This window comes from Cataglyphis hispanica, chromosome 10 (assembly GCF_021464435.1).
Source record: "Cataglyphis hispanica isolate Lineage 1 chromosome 10, ULB_Chis1_1.0, whole genome shotgun sequence".
Lineage (NCBI taxonomy): Eukaryota > Metazoa > Arthropoda > Insecta > Hymenoptera > Formicidae > Cataglyphis > Cataglyphis hispanica.
Window position 1 is genome coordinate 1502483 of NC_065963.1, and position 18798 is coordinate 1521280.

The following is an 18798-nucleotide window of genomic DNA, read 5'->3' on the forward strand; positions in this document are numbered from 1 at the left end:
CAGAAAAGTTCTTTACCATTTTGCAATTCTTGCAATAATTATTATAATATTAATTAAAAAGTATTGGCGAATGAGCACGCGTTTCGCGCGATTATCGCGTGGTTAGACCATGGGACGTACGCTCTAGGCGTGCCAGCAGCGAGCTTCGTAGTGTCGCACGGTAACCGAAAAGTTTGATCTCTCGCGTATCCCTCTCGTCGCGAGGCGAATTATAAGATTCTCTCCAATTTCTTTAACTTGCTATATATATATATATATATATATAATATACACACACGCGCGCGCGCACGCACGCACGCACGCACGCACGCATGCACACACACACACACAAACACACACACACACACGTCGTATATATATATATATATATATATATATATGTAAAATGATTACTGTAGTACTCAATGTGGACATTCATACATAATGTTTCTAAATGGCTATCAATTCTGCGAAATAATAGAAATTAAGAAAAATATCTTTTAGATCAAATATATATATATATATATATATATATATATAGATGACTATATATATACATATATTAGACATCATAAAATATCTTATATATATATATATATATATATATATATATATATATATATGATATTTTTTGTGTCGAAAAGATATATATATATATATATATATATATATAATTATATATATATAATTATATATATATAATATATATATATATATATATATATATATATATATATTTGTGTCTAAAAGATATTTTTCTTAATTTCTATTATTTCGCAGAATTGATAGCCATTTAGAAACATTATGTATGAATGTCCACATTGAGTACTACAGTAATCATTTTACAAGAATACTCTATGTATATTTATATATATTTCACACTAGAAGAATTCCTTTAAATTGTAGTTTGTTTTATTATCTTTAGTCACTCTATAAAGACAATTAAGAAAAATTGAGGCATGGATGGTTAAAAGAAAACAAAAGAAGAAAAACAGGACGACGCTGCACGCGTAATAATTTAGCAGCATGTTAATTGCATCGAGTAAGTGTCATCGCCTAGCGGGTGGCATTATTATAAAGTTTGCACGTTGTCATAACATTGTTGGGGAGGTGGGGGGGGGGAGAGGATAGCAATGTTTCTTCTTAATTTTTCGCAAATAATTTGTCTGTTCTCACAGTTTATTGTAAATATAAGTTAACGATGTGATATAATAAATGATGATATAACTTAAAAATGACAGGCAACTAAAAAAATTGAAGGTTTCTACTTATATGTACAATAGAATCGATTCCGGAATTGATTTCCCTCATTGAAAAATATCGGGCGGTTACAGAAATTACAGAAAAGATCAGGTCGAGAGACTCTTTCTCTTTCTTCTTGCGCTTCTCATCTGCTACCAGTATGGAATTTTCCACGGAAGGAGATTTTACGAGGCCTGTTGACAGCTACAAAAGGAATGCGCGGTCCATTTCATCTTATCCCACATAACATCTTTAAAGCCATTTTACACTTTAATTTACACATAACAATTCTTATCCGAATACAATTTATTACAAAATATTACCTTCAGATATGAAGGGAAATAAAACTTGAGCAGCAATTTAAAAATATTATTTTTTGTAGACTAAGTTATGTAAGATAGATCATCACTAGACGATTAGATCACATCTTGATCCTAACATTTAGTTTTCTTTTGTTTTTAATAACTTTATATAGGTTAATAGTAACAATGCAATTTTTAGACAATTGAAAAGCTCTATCTTTTTTTTATATATATTTGTCTAAAATTTTAAATACATTTGTTGTAGTTAAACAATTTAACTTCTATATGGGTTGCGCTATCATTAATGGGCTCCACGTTCGTATATGTGCCTACAAAGTGAGATATATATCAGAATTCTATGTAAAACCAGGTCGAAAACCTTCGCGATGTTCCCTCTCGTTTTTTTATATAACCTTGTCCCACAAAAGCAACGCCAAATCGAGGGAAACGTAAGCACTCCTTTCTCTCACAAGAAGTCGTCTCGTCCATTTGCACGTGCAGGATCTCGAAAAATCCTGCCGGCATCCGTCACGTCGCTTACCGGCCTCAATCATCGGAGATATTCCTCGAATATTGAAGAGGAAAAAGCGCATACATTTTTAAAAGAATGCACGACGGAAAATCAATGTTTATTTCGTCTGTCGATGTATCTGCACATGTTTACATGACAAATGTGTATATGTAAGAATTCTTTCCTGCATTATTAATTTTAATTCTTAACGCACAAGTTGGCTATCATAAAAATTATATGTGTCCCAAATTGTTGGGTAATAAAAATTAATTCAACGGGCTCGTAATGATACTTAACTACTTTATTATTTTACATTCGATTCTCGTATTTGTTTAATAAAAAATTTCATCGATCGTTAAACGATCTCCGGAAATATTATTCTTGCATTCGCTCGATAACTACAATAATTTAATGTCAACGTCGCTGAAAATTTGATGAAGCATGTCTGCCAAGAATGTCGGGCATTTATATTTTGCATGTTTGCGGATTCATATAATATCCGGCAAACTTACGTCACACAGACAGTGCATAGTAAGCAAATTATTCTAACCGATTTTGTATATTTCAAATATATATATATATATATATATATATATATATATATATATATATTATTAAATTGTTAACGTTTCAAATATGAATGATTTGTCTCGCACAATTGGCTGCTTGTATTGCGTCCTTCTATGGAATGATGGATAGAATTTAACAGGATAAGAACACGAGTGTGTGTGAAAACAGGCGCCTCAAAATAAGAAAACTTGTAACGTTATAGCAGATGTTGCATCTACAAAGGATCCGTCTTTTCGTCGAACAAACAAAAACGACGACAAATGGAGAATCGGCCGGTTCTTTTGTTACAAGATCTCCTTATTATTATAACGTTACAATACAGGTTTAAGGTGCTTTCACACCAAATCGTACGGAAAATCGCGTATATTTTTGAATAAAACTACCATTCCTTTAACACAGAAATATAAAAGTTTGAAGAGAGGAAGATATGTGTATGAGATCGAATAAATAATACTTACGAAGTCTAGTTTCATACATATATACAGGGTGGCCCCGAACGTTCCAGCCAGACTTTGACATCTTAATTTAATTCTGAACAAAGAATTTCTTATAAACATGGATCGAAAAATTTCTTAATTAGTTATCGCTCAAAAATCTCTGAAATAGTGATTATTTTACACATTTTTCAAAATATGTAAAATGTGCGTCTTTAAACAAAAAGTATTTAAACAAAAGTTGTAGAAAATTAAATTACTCGATGCCGAAAGTGTATTGGAGCCTGGGGCGACATTTTGAGAACAGTTAGTTTTTTCACGTCTTTATTCATTTTCTATTATTACGTACTATTTTAATTAAAAAAAATTTATTTTATTTTCATAAAAGAAAAAAATTTTTATTTTTTATTTTTATCATTTTTTCAAGAAATTTATTAAGTTTCCTTTTCTTTATATTTCATTTTTTTTCACCTTTTGCTCTTCCTTTAACAGAGGTTCTTCCCATTATATAGGAAATTTTTTTGTTCAGAATTAAATTTCCTATAAGATTTTAAAGTCTGATTGGAACATTCGGGGACACCCTGTATAACGTGTAATTATTTTTATATTGATAAGAAATGGCGAATGTAACATCGCATTGTTGTGAAACACCTTTAGATCCATATATCTATATATTCGCACGTATTTCATGTCTATGCAGTCTGTTGTGTAAATGAAACCTATCATCAAGAGTTTTTAGGATCATTATGGCATTCTTGGGACTGCAGGAGATACTCGAAGTAAAGTAAAAGATACATTACCAGTGTATTTGCGAAAATTGTCTCGAGACATGGCAGAGTAAAAAAGTGTCGAAGTGCTAAACAATATAAGTATATAGTGAATTGTAGATACAATATATGTGTATTGTAATGCACAAAAGAGATTAATATTGCATGCCGAATGTTAATGTAATCGTCGTTATATAATTGTACAATAGAAGAAAGATGAAAAATTACGTGTCAAGCCACGCGACAGACTAAATTATGTTGATTGCCAATCACACGAACACACATGTCCCAAGAAAGAAAAGTGCATGTTGTTACATCTCATTTTGTTACAGCTCGTAACCGAAGACAAGACTCTAAGAGAAGACTGACTGCATTGACTCTGTTCGCGATTGTCAGCGCATCGCGATAGATTAACAATTAATAACAGGTAACGAGGTAAGAGCTAACGAGACATGTATAATGAATTATTCGTTCACGGCACAATCTTCGGATTTAATTTTTGGAAAAATGTTAAGGGGTATTCGCATGTAACTATGATTTCAATTTTGAGTAAATACAATTTGAAATTGAAATATTGACATTTAGATTGCATTAAATTAAAATGATATCGATGTGTTGATATTGGCTTCGTGCCAATAAGTAACAATAAGTTGTAACAGCGAGTATAAAAGTAGTAGAGTGAGAAAGAAAGAATCCTCCATCAATCATTCTCGATGAGGCGTATTTATCGCGGCCATATCGTATGAGAGCTCTTTGCGATTAGTCCGAACAATTGTTCTCGGCATCGGTATTATCTGAATGATTCAAAAAGATTCGTATCGTATCTTTTTTATTTCAGAAAATCCCCCTTATTTGATTCGCGATCAATTTATAATTATGTACACTCATATAAGTATGTAACTTTGATTAAATCTTGTCTCCTAGTATCCTAGTATTTCTAATTTTTTTCAATACCTATGTTGAAAATATTCAAAAATACCAAAATATTGAGATATTTAGAATTTATTAGGATACACATACAAATGGATCGTTTTTTGAATTTTACAACTTATAAATAATTTTATTTTGCTAAACAAATACATGAACTCGCGCGATTAAATCTTGGAATGTATACATCCTACATGTTAATCTTCTGAATAAATATAACTGGTTTTATTCTTGTCAGAGCTATTCTATTGTATTGTATTAATCGCAATTGCGATCATTTGTGTTTCAGCAGCCAGCAGAACGGAGCTGTCATCACAGCGACTACTCCACATGTAGACATCGCCATCCCGACTTAGGATCGGCCGGGCACCCAGGAAAAAGACACAGCCTTAAGCTGATAGCTGCGCCATCAGCTGCTGTGGTCGGTGAAGGATGAAGAACACCGATGGATCTAGGAGGAAGCTCTCTTTCCTCGGCTTCGGCAAACGGGTATTACTGACTTAATGAGATAACAATATTTGATATTAATATTCTAAAGATAAATCGAACACGAGAAATGTTTATGCTTGTACGTTTAAGAATATCATCAACTGGTGTCGGATGATCTAATAGAGAGCGATATGTCGATAAATGATATTCCATATCGGGATCGGTATGCATTTGAATGCATACTGCAATAAATGTAATATCACATTACTTGATTGGCAATGATATAATATCTCGTATGTACAAACATCGCAATTATCCTCGCATTCTTTTTGCTTCCAACAATACATACAGAAAAAAAACATGGAAATATCTCTGTTCGATTTTAATATTTGCTTTGAATATATATTGTAAAAAGAATAGCTTAAAATAAAAGACACATATTTTTTATAATTCATCCACACATACACATATACACACACGTTTAAAGATTGAAAATTTGTTCGAAAATAACTCGTATAAATGATTATGAGCAAATATCATCAAAATCATGAGATATATAAAAGATATTTTAGATAAAAGTTTTATATATGGGGCTTTTAATTAATTTTTTATAACAGTGAACTTAGATTTTTTTAAATAAGAAATTTTTAAAAATATTAGTATTTTAACTTTGAATTTTTAAACCTTATGCGCAACGTAATGTATGTCACGTCTATATCGCGCTTTTATCACACGTAGCATTTGATAACAGCTTATTTTATTTCACATCCATGCAATTGCATGCATGCATAATATATAGTATATTAAATAATACATGAATAATTTAAATATATAAGAGGATAATTTTATATTTTTTTGGCGATATTATTTGAAAAATATATATATGGACACATTTTCAACAGATCACATATACGATTACATATATTTATATTTGATATATAACATTAAGTGCAAGAAAATTTTTATCTAAAAGAATTGTTCTTTATTTATTCCGTGCTTTTGATGATGTTAATTTGAAATCACCGAGGTATCTGCTACAGAAAGAAACACCTGAAGAAAGCCACTTTTAGCGGAAGATAAGATGCTAGCTTCCAGATTAAAAAATTTTTAAAAAAGTTTGACAGAACTATATATGTATATTGTTAATATATATAAACTGTATAATTCTTCGAAAACTATACGATTCAAATGGCATTTTTTACATTTTGCGGTACTGCGGGAAATTGGCATCTTATATTTTCAAAATGCAATTTTTTTAGATTTTTTTGCCGGAACTATTTCTAAAACTTATCAGAAACTATAAAACTATTTTGGGTACAAACAAAATTTTTGATAAAACTTTCGGTTTTTGAATATGAGGTATTCAATTTCACATCAGCGCAATTTATAACAAAAATACATCTTTTTAATTTTGAATTATTTATACATACACCGTATTCAAAGTCTATTTAGAATTAAAAAAAAATCTTTTATGTGTTTTCTTCTTCTTCATATCAATTAACACCCTACAGGTTCTTTTCACCTAGAATATTCGCTTAAAAATATATTATATTTTTCCAAGTATTTATGCAAATATTTATTATAATTATTTATTTATTATTTATTTACTAAATTAATTATTTTTTATAATTATTATATTTATTATATTTATATCATATCGCTATTATATATCGAAGATAAATTTTTCTTACAATAATGAATGAGAAAACGGCTGTGCTTTATAATTTTTATTGTCTCAATTGATTTGGCGAGAGAAGAATTAAAATGAAGCTGTAATATAGCGAAACTTTAAAACGATAGTTTATCCAACATCTCCAAGTGAGTCATTGGCTTTTTACACTTCCGACACAATCATTGTGAGGTTTATCGCGATCATGATAGATTGTGAAATAGATAGTAAATCTCTTCTATGATCTGTTTCAACGAATATATAAACATTTCTATATTTCTAGAAAAGAAATTATACAGTAGATACGTTTTGCGAGTAAAATTTTGTTGTATATAAATATACCATAGTATACATGATATATTAATATTTTCGTGTCATTGACATTGATCGATAAAGTTTAGCATTTCGGATATTTTGGCATATGACATACATCAATGACAAGTGGAATATTTTTATAATATTAGAAGAGATTTAGCTGTGTCTTCTCTCTCTTATAATTAACTTCTAATTTTTCTCCCAATGAGTTTCATTGTAATAACATTAAAAATTGATCATTACATAATGATCAGACAATGATAAAAGATTTTATTCGATCGTATAAATTAGATACTTTCTACCAGTTTTCTCTAAGAAGGTAGCATTAATTTTCTTCTAATGTGCTATTGATTCATCTATAAAAAAAGGAGAGAGAAAAATACCGAAGAAAGATATGCAATAAGCGTAGTAATAGACTTCATTCATTCTTGTCGATTAAATAAACAAATTTAGTCGCACACATTATCTTTTACACGTGCTATCGTTCGAATCGAACGTAAGCATATGAGGTAATGAGGTTCTGTAAATGTGAATCGTAATGAGATCTTCATATCAAACACATTCGTGCATGTAAAACAAGCTGTATATAAGGGATGGAGATCCGTGTTAGGAAATGGCGTGTGGATTATCACTTCATCGCGATTGTCTCCTAACTCTGACATAGTTTCGTAAAAGCGGGACGACCTCAAGCGGGACTGATTAGCCTGATTGTTAACGGTCGCAGGTCAATAACCATTTGATATCGTGTATGCGTGCGATACAGGCAAAGACGCGAGATTCGCGCGGATGGCACGTGATTTTGATCGGGAGAAAAGTTGCCAGGAACTCGTCGCATACTTCCACATTGCTCACGCTACATATGTATTTGCTATATACTATAGTTGCTTACGATGTGAATTTTCAGAGTTGCGTTTCAAAATTTATTTCTTGGGATAGAGTGACATTTGGACCAATCAGAATAAAAGAAACAAAATTTTCTTTGTTTTGATTGATCAAGCACTCCAAGGAGTAAATTTTAATTGAATTTCAGTGGATTTTACGTTCCAAAATTTAAAAATTTCCTTGAAATAAAAAAAACATTCGATCGACCAATAATAATGAAAGAAATAAAAGTTTCTTTGTCCTGTGCGTTTGGTCAATCAAACGCTACTCTATTCCAAAAAGTTAATTTTGACGCATTCCAGATCGGCGTACACCACGAACGAAACTCGCTCCTTCTTCTCGTAATTGTTAAAATTTAACCACTTGTCCTCTTCGGTCGGAAGAAGGATAGCGCACTCGTTCATTCTCTCGCAAATCTCGCTGTGAGCCGATAACTTGTCGCTCGTTCGAAAATAGTGCATGCATCTGCGAAACGATATTTATTATATAGAGCGCGTTATTAAACAATTGTTAGTTCGTACTCACCGATCGCATATATGCTCCTTGTGTCGCCGAGCGCTCAATTGCGAGCCGACGAGACGGGACAGATTCTTGATCCACGCGAAATGCGTCGCTTCGCGTCGTTAAGATACAACAAATTAACGTGTCTCTCCCTCTTGCGATCGGTGAGGCGCAGAGGAACGATATCTCTCTTCTTATTCTTCTTATCGCTTTTCTTATCCTTCTTATCTCGAATAGTATATACGTTGATAGATATATCGTTGAGACACTCGAATCTAGCGATTCCGTTCAAGTTCATAGGAAATTCGACACCCTCCAGATTCAACACCGCTGTATAGTGAGGATACCGCGAGCTTCTGTCCGCGTTCTTTTCGACCGGATATAGAGCGGCGACCACCGACCACGCGAAACACGCATTGTCCGTAGATCGCACATTAATTACAGCTCTTTTCAACTTGATCTCTCGCGGAATTTCGACGTAACATCCGGCGCGCATAAAATTATATCTGTTCACGTTCACCGTTAGATTCAATATTCGCGATAACGCCCATCCGCTATCGCGCTCTTGAAATTCTTCCAACGACGCTAGAATTACATCGACTACGCGCTTCTCGTACCACTCTCGCAAATTGGACGTGGGCAAAAGCGGATGATTCTTCGCGACGATAGTCTTAACAGCGATCTTGTCACCCGAGACGAACTCGCCGTTGAACGCGGTATTGACCTTGACGCTGTCGTATCTATTCATAACGTCGCGTACTCGATCGAGCACCGTATCCCTGGCGTCCTCGAGAAATCGCAATAGTTCGATGTAATCGATATTAATAACGGCGCTGGTTAAAACGCGCTTAGCGAAAGCCGTCTCGATCTCCGACCACGAGAATCCCTCGCGCCCCCCGCCGCCATTCGAGCGCTCGAAGCGTCGGCGCAGATTTTCCCTCGCGCCCATCAGTCGAACGACTCGAGCGATCAGAGAGCTGATCGCCCCGGTAGATCTCCCTCGACGCCCCCCTCGGCACCTCTCCCGCAGAGACTCGAGACGCTCGTCGCATCGTCGCGCCCACGCGAGATACGCGTCCGTCGACGCGACGTTCCGCGCGCTTTCGAGGAGATCGCTCTCGTCCGTTTCTCTCTCCATTTCTCCATATATAAGACTTTTTATTGATAAATTGCGTATCTTCCTTAAACTCTTCGAGATGAAACAAAGCTCTCGTCTCGCAACCGCTGCACCAATGTTTCGACGAACCGAGGACCTCGTCGACGAGATCGGACGCTTTCACCGCGTCGCTAATCACCATTCTTTTTAATAAAAACGGCGGTTCGATCTCGTCGATCGCTTAGTACACGCAATTCGCGCAAAATCTCCCCTCTTCCTTAATATTCTTCCAGTATACGATCCTGTAATAGCGACGCACGACGTGATTAGTCTGCCAAGCAAAGTTCGGAACGCCGTAACGCGGCTTCCAGTTGCGATAAAGCAGATAGCGATCCGCTCCGACGTCCATGAAGGATTCGTCGAACCGCGCGTTACTCGCCTCTCGCACGAGCTTCTCCGTAAAACCGATTTCTCTTCCACGGCTTAAACGATCCCCTTTGTAATTACCGCGCAATTCTTCGCTCAAATGGATCGGTACTCTCAACGTCCGTATATCCTCGATAGTCTTAATTCGAGTGTTAATCGCTCTTCCGGCTAGCCTCGTCAAAGCGTTCGGCGTATACCTCGGCGTTTCGAGAGAGTTCTCCGCGATTCCTCGATCCATCAATCGTTTCTCAACGCGCGCAGAATCTTCCTACAGACGAACCACGTTTCCCCCTCCTCGAACTCCTCGATGTAAAACAAGGCTCTCGTCTCGCAGCCGCTGCACCAGTGTCTCGATACGTCGAAGATCTCGTCGATGAGATAACTCCCTCGCACCACCTCACCGACCGTCACCTCCGTCTGACGTAACTCGGTCGGTGCGCGCAATCCGCGCAATATCTCTCCTCCTCCTCGATATATCTCCCATTATCGAACAAGCAACCGAACCGATAGTAGCAATGCACGACGTGATTCCTCTCCCACGAAAAATCCGGAACGCCGTACCAACACTTCCACTTGCGATAAAGCAGATAGAGATCGGTTCCGACGTCCGCGAAGGGTTCGCCGAACCGCGCCTTGTTCGCCTCTCGCACGAGTTCCTCTGCGAAATCTATCTCCTCCTCGCAATATAAACAGTCCTCTATACAATTTTTACGTAATTCCTCCTTCAAACAAGTCGGAATTTCTAAAACGCGAATATTATCGATACTATTAATATGAGTATTAATCGCTCTTCCGGCTAATCTCGTCAAAGCGCCGGGTACACGCCTCATCGCGACATTCCGGAAAAATATCTCCGAACGAACTAATATCTCGCGATAGCGACATCCTTTTATAACGACAAGAACAATGGAAAAAAGCGCATCTCGGTTAACCGCGCCGGATAACTCCGTCGCCGGACGCTCTTCTTATCGCCGAACGACAAGAGAAGCCGAACGAGGCGATTATTTTCGCTTCTCGCCGGACGTCGCGACGCCTATTAATAAGCGGCGCGCTTGAAGCAGCGCCCGTAAAAGAAACCGCGATCGACGCATCGTCCTCTAATTAGATGCATCACGCTCTAAGCCGCGCCGATAAGAAAACCGCGAATCGTCCTTCGAATCGCTTCTCGTCGGACGTCGCGACGCCTATTAATAAGCGATGCGCTCGAAGCGGCGCCCGTAAAAGAAACCGCGATCGACGCATCGTCCTCTAATTAGACGCATCGCGCTCTAAGCCGCGCCGATAAGAAAACCGCGAATCGTCCTTCGAAACCACACCCCCCTCGCCCCTCCTCCACCCCTCGCCTACGACAGCGCGCGCGATACCCTCCCCCGTCCCACGCCTCCCTCGCCATACGTACCCCGCCTCTTCTACCGCCATGCCGTCTCCTCATCTCCGAGATATTTTTCTATCTTATTTTTTTATATACCCGTCTCTTTTACTCTTACAGCGTTTCTTAAGAGCGAAGAGAGCTAGAAGCGGCCTATCTTTCCTACTAATAATAATTCTTTTATTAAGCGTTAAAAAAAATGGTAAAGGACTTTCCTACTTGGTTTAATCCGCTCTATTTGTACATAACAGGTGAGGCGTTTATTATCAGACACCATGTACATATACTAATGACATACTCAAGACATTCTATAAATATACTAATTATATCCTAAAAGATATTCTCAGTATGTACTGGAGAAGAAGAAAACTCGGACATAGTAGCATTCTGAGTATACTTAGTATATCGTAGTATATTTCGAATATTCCTAGAATATAAGCATACACTTCGACGCTATTCTCAAAATATTCTCAGAATCTACATGTGCTATGTGGGTGAAAATGAATTATTGATTTGCACTAATCATTTCAATTAATGTTACATTTAATGTTACATGCAAAAAATGTATATAAAAACACTATAATGAACACTATAAGAAAACTATGATAAGACAAACAAAATTAATTTTATTTAGACTTGAGTGATTATTGAATAAAAAAGTGATTATTAAATATATAAGTGATATATATATATATATATATATATATATATATATATATTTAGATGTAATTATTAAATATGTGATATGATAATTATTTTTACAGATAATAAAAGTTTTTTTACAAGATACATAGTAAATATAAGAAAGTGTTAATGTATTTATATATATAATACTAATGTTTATTTTATGTTACAAAATAATTTATGAAATAAAGATAATAATAAAAATAACAGTATATTTTTAATCATTGAAAAGACTGTAGACCAGAATACTAATTAATCTGTTTTTTTATATTTTAAATATTATATAGTAAAAAATCTTAAAAAAAAGCTAAAATATTATCATACATCTAATATATTCTAATATGTAATATAATATAATATAATATAATATAATATATCCTAATATAATAGATAGTATGAATATACTATCTGTTATATTGTGAGATTTGATGTAATATTACTGTTAATAAAAATATACTGGGTATATCAATTTTGATATTTCCGCGATCATATATGGAAGGGATAAAGTGCTATAATGCATGTCATTTCATCTAGTCCTTTCAAAGATGGCCGTTCTCTCCTTTTGTGGCTTCATTTGCAAAGTCTGTATTAACGGTCTAGATAATATATAGAAGTCTATGGTAAATCCACAATCCTTTTCATTCGGATGATGCAGACAGATTATGAATTTACACAATTACAACGAGTTTTTTCTTACCTGTCTTAGATATTCTCAAAGTTTATCTATTAATAAGCGTTTGAAGCATTTTGCATTTTTGTAACAACGTTTCAATATTATAAATACATTGCACTGTAACATTTCATGTTACATTGTAACATTTCTAAAGGCGAGCATTTCAATGTTGCCGCAAGCTTGCAGTAACATTGCAGAAACATTTCGCAACTTCCATGCAATATTACATTATTTTAATGTAAGGTCTATGCAACATTTCTGCAATCTTTCGATGTTGTATATGCGACGTTTTGAAAAAATAAAATGATTTATTAAAACCATGCAATCATCATTATAGCATTATTATTATTTACTATTATTATTATTATTTTTATTTTTGAAAAATTTTTATTATTTTTATTAATAATAAATATTAATATTGTTAAATATTGTTAATAATTTTATTTATTATTATTTATTTATAACATTATTTATTAATAATTAATTATTATTTAATTATTTAATTAAATTATTCAATAATTAAATGTTTTTTACATAAGATTTATAAGTTGTTAATATTCACTTATCGCCATAATGTACGATGTACATGTAATATACGTACATAAAGAAAACGACTAATAATCAGCTATGCAACAGAAATCAATATTAATTACTTGAAAAAATCAATAACAGATGACATATACAGGGTGTCTGATAATAATCGCCCCACCCGTAATGTGCAAGTAGAGCGGATTAAACTAAGCAGGAAAATCCTTTATTTTTTGTATAATACTTAATAAAAGAATTATTATTGAGTAAAATTTGGCTAAACATCGCTGATCTTTAACTGGGCGCACGTCGGTGAACCGTGCTGTGACAGTTGAACGCCCATGCACTCTACCAAGAGCGCGGCTCACCGACGTGCATCCGGCTAAAGATCAGCGATGATTGATCAGACTTTACTCAATAATTTTTTACTCAATAATTCTTTTATTAAGCGTTATACAAAAATATGGTAAAGGACTTTCCTTTTTTATTTAATCCGCTCTACCTGCACATTACAGGTGGGGCGATTATTGTCAGCTACCCTGTATACACACATGTATATACATACATACTACTTTGTATTTCAAATAAACAGTAAACAGATAATTATCCATTTATCTTACTAATTCCACTAAGTTCAAAAACTTATACAGCAATATGCATTTTTATAATTTGTTGCGTCTCATGAATAGTCATAAACAATTTAATAAAAGAAAAATATAAACACAATTTATATATATATATATATATATATATATATATATATATATATATGAAATATTTATATGTACATAATTACACATAATCTAATCGCAGATAAAAAACTTAATACGTCTTAATTACTACGTCTCAATTAAAATGCCATCTTTTAATTTCTTATATTTAAATTCTGGTTGTGAATATTCATTGGTCCAAACTATCATATCTGATTTGCTCAATATGCATTCTGGATCAATGGCAGCTTCTTGAAATTTTGATAAAGCTTTACTATCCTCCATAGTTTGTGAATATCTGAGTTTCTCTTTGTTCTTTGTGTATAATTTTGTAATTTTTTTAGTAGTTATAAATTTTTTTGATGTACTTAGGAGTTTTATACCAGAATTTTTGTTTCTTTTTCGTTTCTGTTCTATGGAACATTCAGTAGTCTTACTTTTCTTTAATTTAATAGTCCTAAAAGAAAACATTGATATTTGCACACAGAATAATTATTGAAATTAAAATAGCATTTGTGAATAATTATTTTGATATTTACTTCTCCAAAATTTCATCTAACTTCTTAGCAATAAAATTTTGGAATGTGTCAGTAACTCCAAAATTTGTAAATTTGTCCTTCGAGTTTATTCCAAAAGACTTTTCATTTGATTTGTTGGTTTCCAAATCTTTTAAAATTATAAAAAGTAATTAACCATATAATACTTTCATGATCATTAAAAAAAAGTTATATAAACTTATCTATACCATAAATTTTAAAAAAAGATATAAATATGATAAAAGATTAAATTTATTTACTAGAATCAGGAACAAATTGGCCTTTTCTTGCGCTATAAAGATTGTCATTTAAAAATTGTTGATCGATCGCTTCTTGCAGGATACTTGGAGATATTTCATCTTCTGAACTCGATAAGTCTGTCTGCTTATTAGCTTCTTTCATTTTTCAACTAATATTATTTTCCGTGATAAAAACAACACAGTTTATTAATACTGAACTTAATATAATTTGAGAGTTCTTTCACATAACTCTCACTTAAAGTAAATATTAAGAAGCGCTAAACTTCATAGGTTACATTCCACTAGTTGTATGAAAGGCCGAAACACAGACTTCTGCATAAGCGCATTAAGGTTATATCATCGACATAGAATGAACTTCTGATGGCTAGTGGAAGGAGGCCATACGAGTAGAGTGAGAGGCAGATAATAGAGGATCACATTCTGTTTCTTTCTAATAAAGCTTGATTGGTCGGAGTGTAATCTGATAATCTGTTATGGTAATGTTACGTCTCAGCGACGCTCTTTTTCTCTCTATACCTCAGCTGGTGAGAAAAAGATTGCTCTCTACTTTTATAGGGCAACCTGCTTTCACCGGCCATACCCCAGGAACGCCGAGAACTAGGACTAATCTAGTGAATCTAGGGAAATGATATAGGCGCGGAACTGGTTGATTACTAGGAAGTTTCACCAGGTATTTTAGGGATATGGACGCAACTAGGTATATGTAATTCGAAGGTTAATCAAGTTTAAAGAATAGAATTTTAATATTATAATAAAAGAAATATATCGATTATGTGTCTAAGGGCCAATTCCACCACCTTCGGTTAAGTTAACCGACAGTTAAAATCAGCAGGGTGGCAACAGAAAATAGAGATGAATGAAAACCAAGCATTCTTATAATTTCAGTTGCCACCCTGCCGTCGGTTAACTTAACCGAAGGTGGTGGAATTGGCCCTAAATATCTAATATATTCATCTATGTTCAAATGATCTTCAGTTAATTGATATTTTAATTGGGAGCTTAGATCACGAGAAGGAATTGTTAAATTATGTTGATAACTTTCCTTAACATGTATTATATTTTGATATAATTGGTTTAGTAATATAAATTCTGGCGTAAATAGGCCAGTAGGGTCATTTATTAGATAGAGACCATTATTAGTTAAGTTGATTTTATTATGAAGTTTTATTCGTGAATGTTTTTGAATGTCTCTATGAAATCTATGAGAGAATTTCAGGCGATTTATAACGGCTAGAGAAAAAAAAACTCTTTTACAAGATATTATACGAAGTTTTGATTTATTAGTAAAATGTTTAAACTGAGATAGATTAGAAATGCATTTGACGCGTTTCTTTATGCCGGATCTATGGTTCCGTTTTTTACGGCAAGCCCGCTTGTATTGCGGGTTCACCATATGCAAGGGGCTTATTACTTAAGATATATATTAATTAGAAACAGTACAAGAGTTATAGAATTAAGATTCGGAAAGAAATATTATAATAGAAATTAAGAGTAATTAATAAATTGTGGACACTAAATAATAGAGAGTTAGTTAGATCGAATTAATTTATTATGAGAATTGTCTAAAGAATAAGGTCTTTTATTTAATATCAATACTTGATTATATTATGACTCTAAATTTCTGATAGAAAGAGAAGGTTTAGAAAAGAGGTCGAATGTCGCCAGGGCACCGTAATTAGCGCTCGGCAACTAGGTTCAAGGATTGGGTTGTGTTCAGAAAATTAGATAATAAATTTGATTTCAATTTAATCTCCTGTTGTCATTTCTTGTGGGAGATTTTTAAATCGATAGGAAACGTCGCCAGGGCACCTCGATCAGCGCTCGGCAACTAGGTTTAAGGGTTATATAAAGAATTCAAGAAGAAAGGAGGGAGTCGCCAGGGGCACCATAAGCGCTCGGCAACGAGGTTTAAGGATTATATTCAGAATTTAGGAAGAAAGGAGGGAGTCGCCAGGGGCACCATAAGCGCTCGGCAACGATGGATTTTCGGGAAAAAGACCAAAATGTTACAAGATTAAGTCAGGTTTAAATGACAACAGTAGTGTATATTTTGCATGGAATTTATAAATCTTACTTAGATTGATATTATGGATGTGCTTTAAATAATAGTAGAACAATAGATTAAAGTTGACTGACTGGAAACTGTCAGTCATTTGCTAATGCTTGACAGGGGATTTCTTATTATTTAGAGGATGAAAAGGTAATTAAACGATATTAGGGGTTGTCAGTCAATTCAAATAAAGTTTCTAATATTTATGGAAAGATGGGGATTTATAGTAATTGTAAGTACTTAGCGTGATGTGGCAGGAAAATCCTTCTTTCTGTTCAAGTTCTGGTCGTACTCTGTTAAGCCCTTCTCTCGTCCTTTAAGACCTCGGTCGTGGATGAGGTAGGCCGGATAAAAGTACACAGACGTATAAAGTCTTTTATTAATTCCTTAGTTTTTACACAACTTAACACTGAATCGACAGTAATAATAATTAATATATTAATCGAAATGGTAAATAGTGAATAAAAATGGTGAATAGTACGCGAACAATGAATAATACGGAGCGAATACTTGTACGAAATAGTAATGAATTAGTAATGAATAATGTTAACTAAGAATTAATGATTCGAATGGTTGAAGACTTCTTAATTGAGTGCCGCTTAATTGACTGCCGCTTAATTGAGTGCCGAACTGAATGCCGAACTGAATGCCGAACTGAATGCCCCGAAGGTTCGAAATCGCCGGCTTATATATTATCGAAACAAAGGGTCTTCGGACCGTGTGCAGATCACGCGTTGCGCTCTGGAAGGTTCTTAGAATGATTCAGTGGAGGACTTCCGAGAAGAAAGATTTTTAACAACAATTCTTCTGAGAATTGTCGATCGATATGTTTATCTGACTATAAGTTTCGGCGCTCGTGATCGTAGCCGTCGCGAGTCCGTTCGACTTATCGCTCGCAATATCAGGTTTCACTGATATGAGGCCTCTTATGCGCATTCTCTTCAGCTTAATTAATATTTTATAATATAAAATCCTTAATAATATGGTTAATATTTATGCTTATTAATTTATGGAATCATTTGTTCTATTTATTTCAGTTCTGATAATAAGTTGGCAATTTATATAAAGTTATGGCATTCTATAGTTTAAAAAATAGATCTTTTAGATAACTTATATGTATTATATGTAATGTATATAATTTATGATTCCATAGAATATAAGCCTCTTAAATTTATATTTATGGTCGCTTGATCGATACTACAATAAAGCATATTAATTTTATTAAAATCATTTCTTTATGGAAGCATTCGCGCATTATATAATAACCTGTTTTTTAATTAATATGATTTTAATTATTTATAAAGTATAATTGTATTGAATATAGTATTGAAAGTTTTATATGTGATGTTTTGGATAAAATAATTATAAATATTCAACAAATCATAGTCAACAAATTATTATTATATACGTTTTATGATTCCATAAAGTACGGCGCATTTACTCCTCATTTTAAGAGTGAGTAATTATTATATATATTTGTCTGTATGATTAAATATTAAAATCTTAAAAGTTAGATATTAGTATCGATATTATCGAGTGTGAAATCGCTCGCAAGCCCGTTCTTAAAGTAATCAGCAGGTTATTTCTAGAAAGTCACTGCTGTACAGCTAGCTAGTTCTAAATAATGCTTCCTGATTCGTCGATCTAAGGAATTCTCAATTCCTTGCGCCATCGATTATTATTACTAAAAGGATTAAAATATATTCGGTTTTTAGGCTAAATAATCATATGGAACTAGAATGATAAGCGATTAATGAAATTAGTTAACAATTAAAATAAAAGCAAATGGATTACATAATTATTCCATAGGTATTTTGCAGGGATAAAAGAGGTACTTAATTACTAGCTAAAATATAGTTTTTAAAATTGGCAGGACGTTACATCAAAAATAAAAATAAATGTGTGATGACTCTTCAATAGAGGTGTAAAGCGGAGAGC

At 33.7% G+C, this 18798-nt stretch overlaps 2 protein-coding genes across 2 annotated transcripts; both read right to left on the minus strand.

Moving 5' to 3' along the window:
- Positions 1-6873: 6873 nt before the first annotated feature.
- On the minus strand, positions 6874-12094 carry LOC126852266 (uncharacterized). Its single transcript, XM_050596896.1, is given in 3 exon segments — positions 6874-8492; positions 8553-8637; positions 8640-12094. Coding segments are annotated over 3 exon segments (1308 nt in total). The 5' UTR covers positions 9667-12094; the 3' UTR covers positions 6874-8296.
- A 2003-nt stretch (positions 12095-14097) lies between these two features.
- On the minus strand, positions 14098-15206 carry LOC126852292 (uncharacterized). Its single transcript, XM_050596955.1, has 3 exons — positions 14811-15206; positions 14554-14680; positions 14098-14471 (listed from the first exon to the last, which is right to left on the minus strand). The coding sequence occupies exons 1-3, from the start codon at positions 14950-14952 to the stop codon at positions 14144-14146; spliced, it is 597 nt and encodes a 198-aa protein (XP_050452912.1). The 5' UTR covers positions 14953-15206; the 3' UTR covers positions 14098-14143.
- Positions 15207-18798: the final 3592 nt, after the last annotated feature.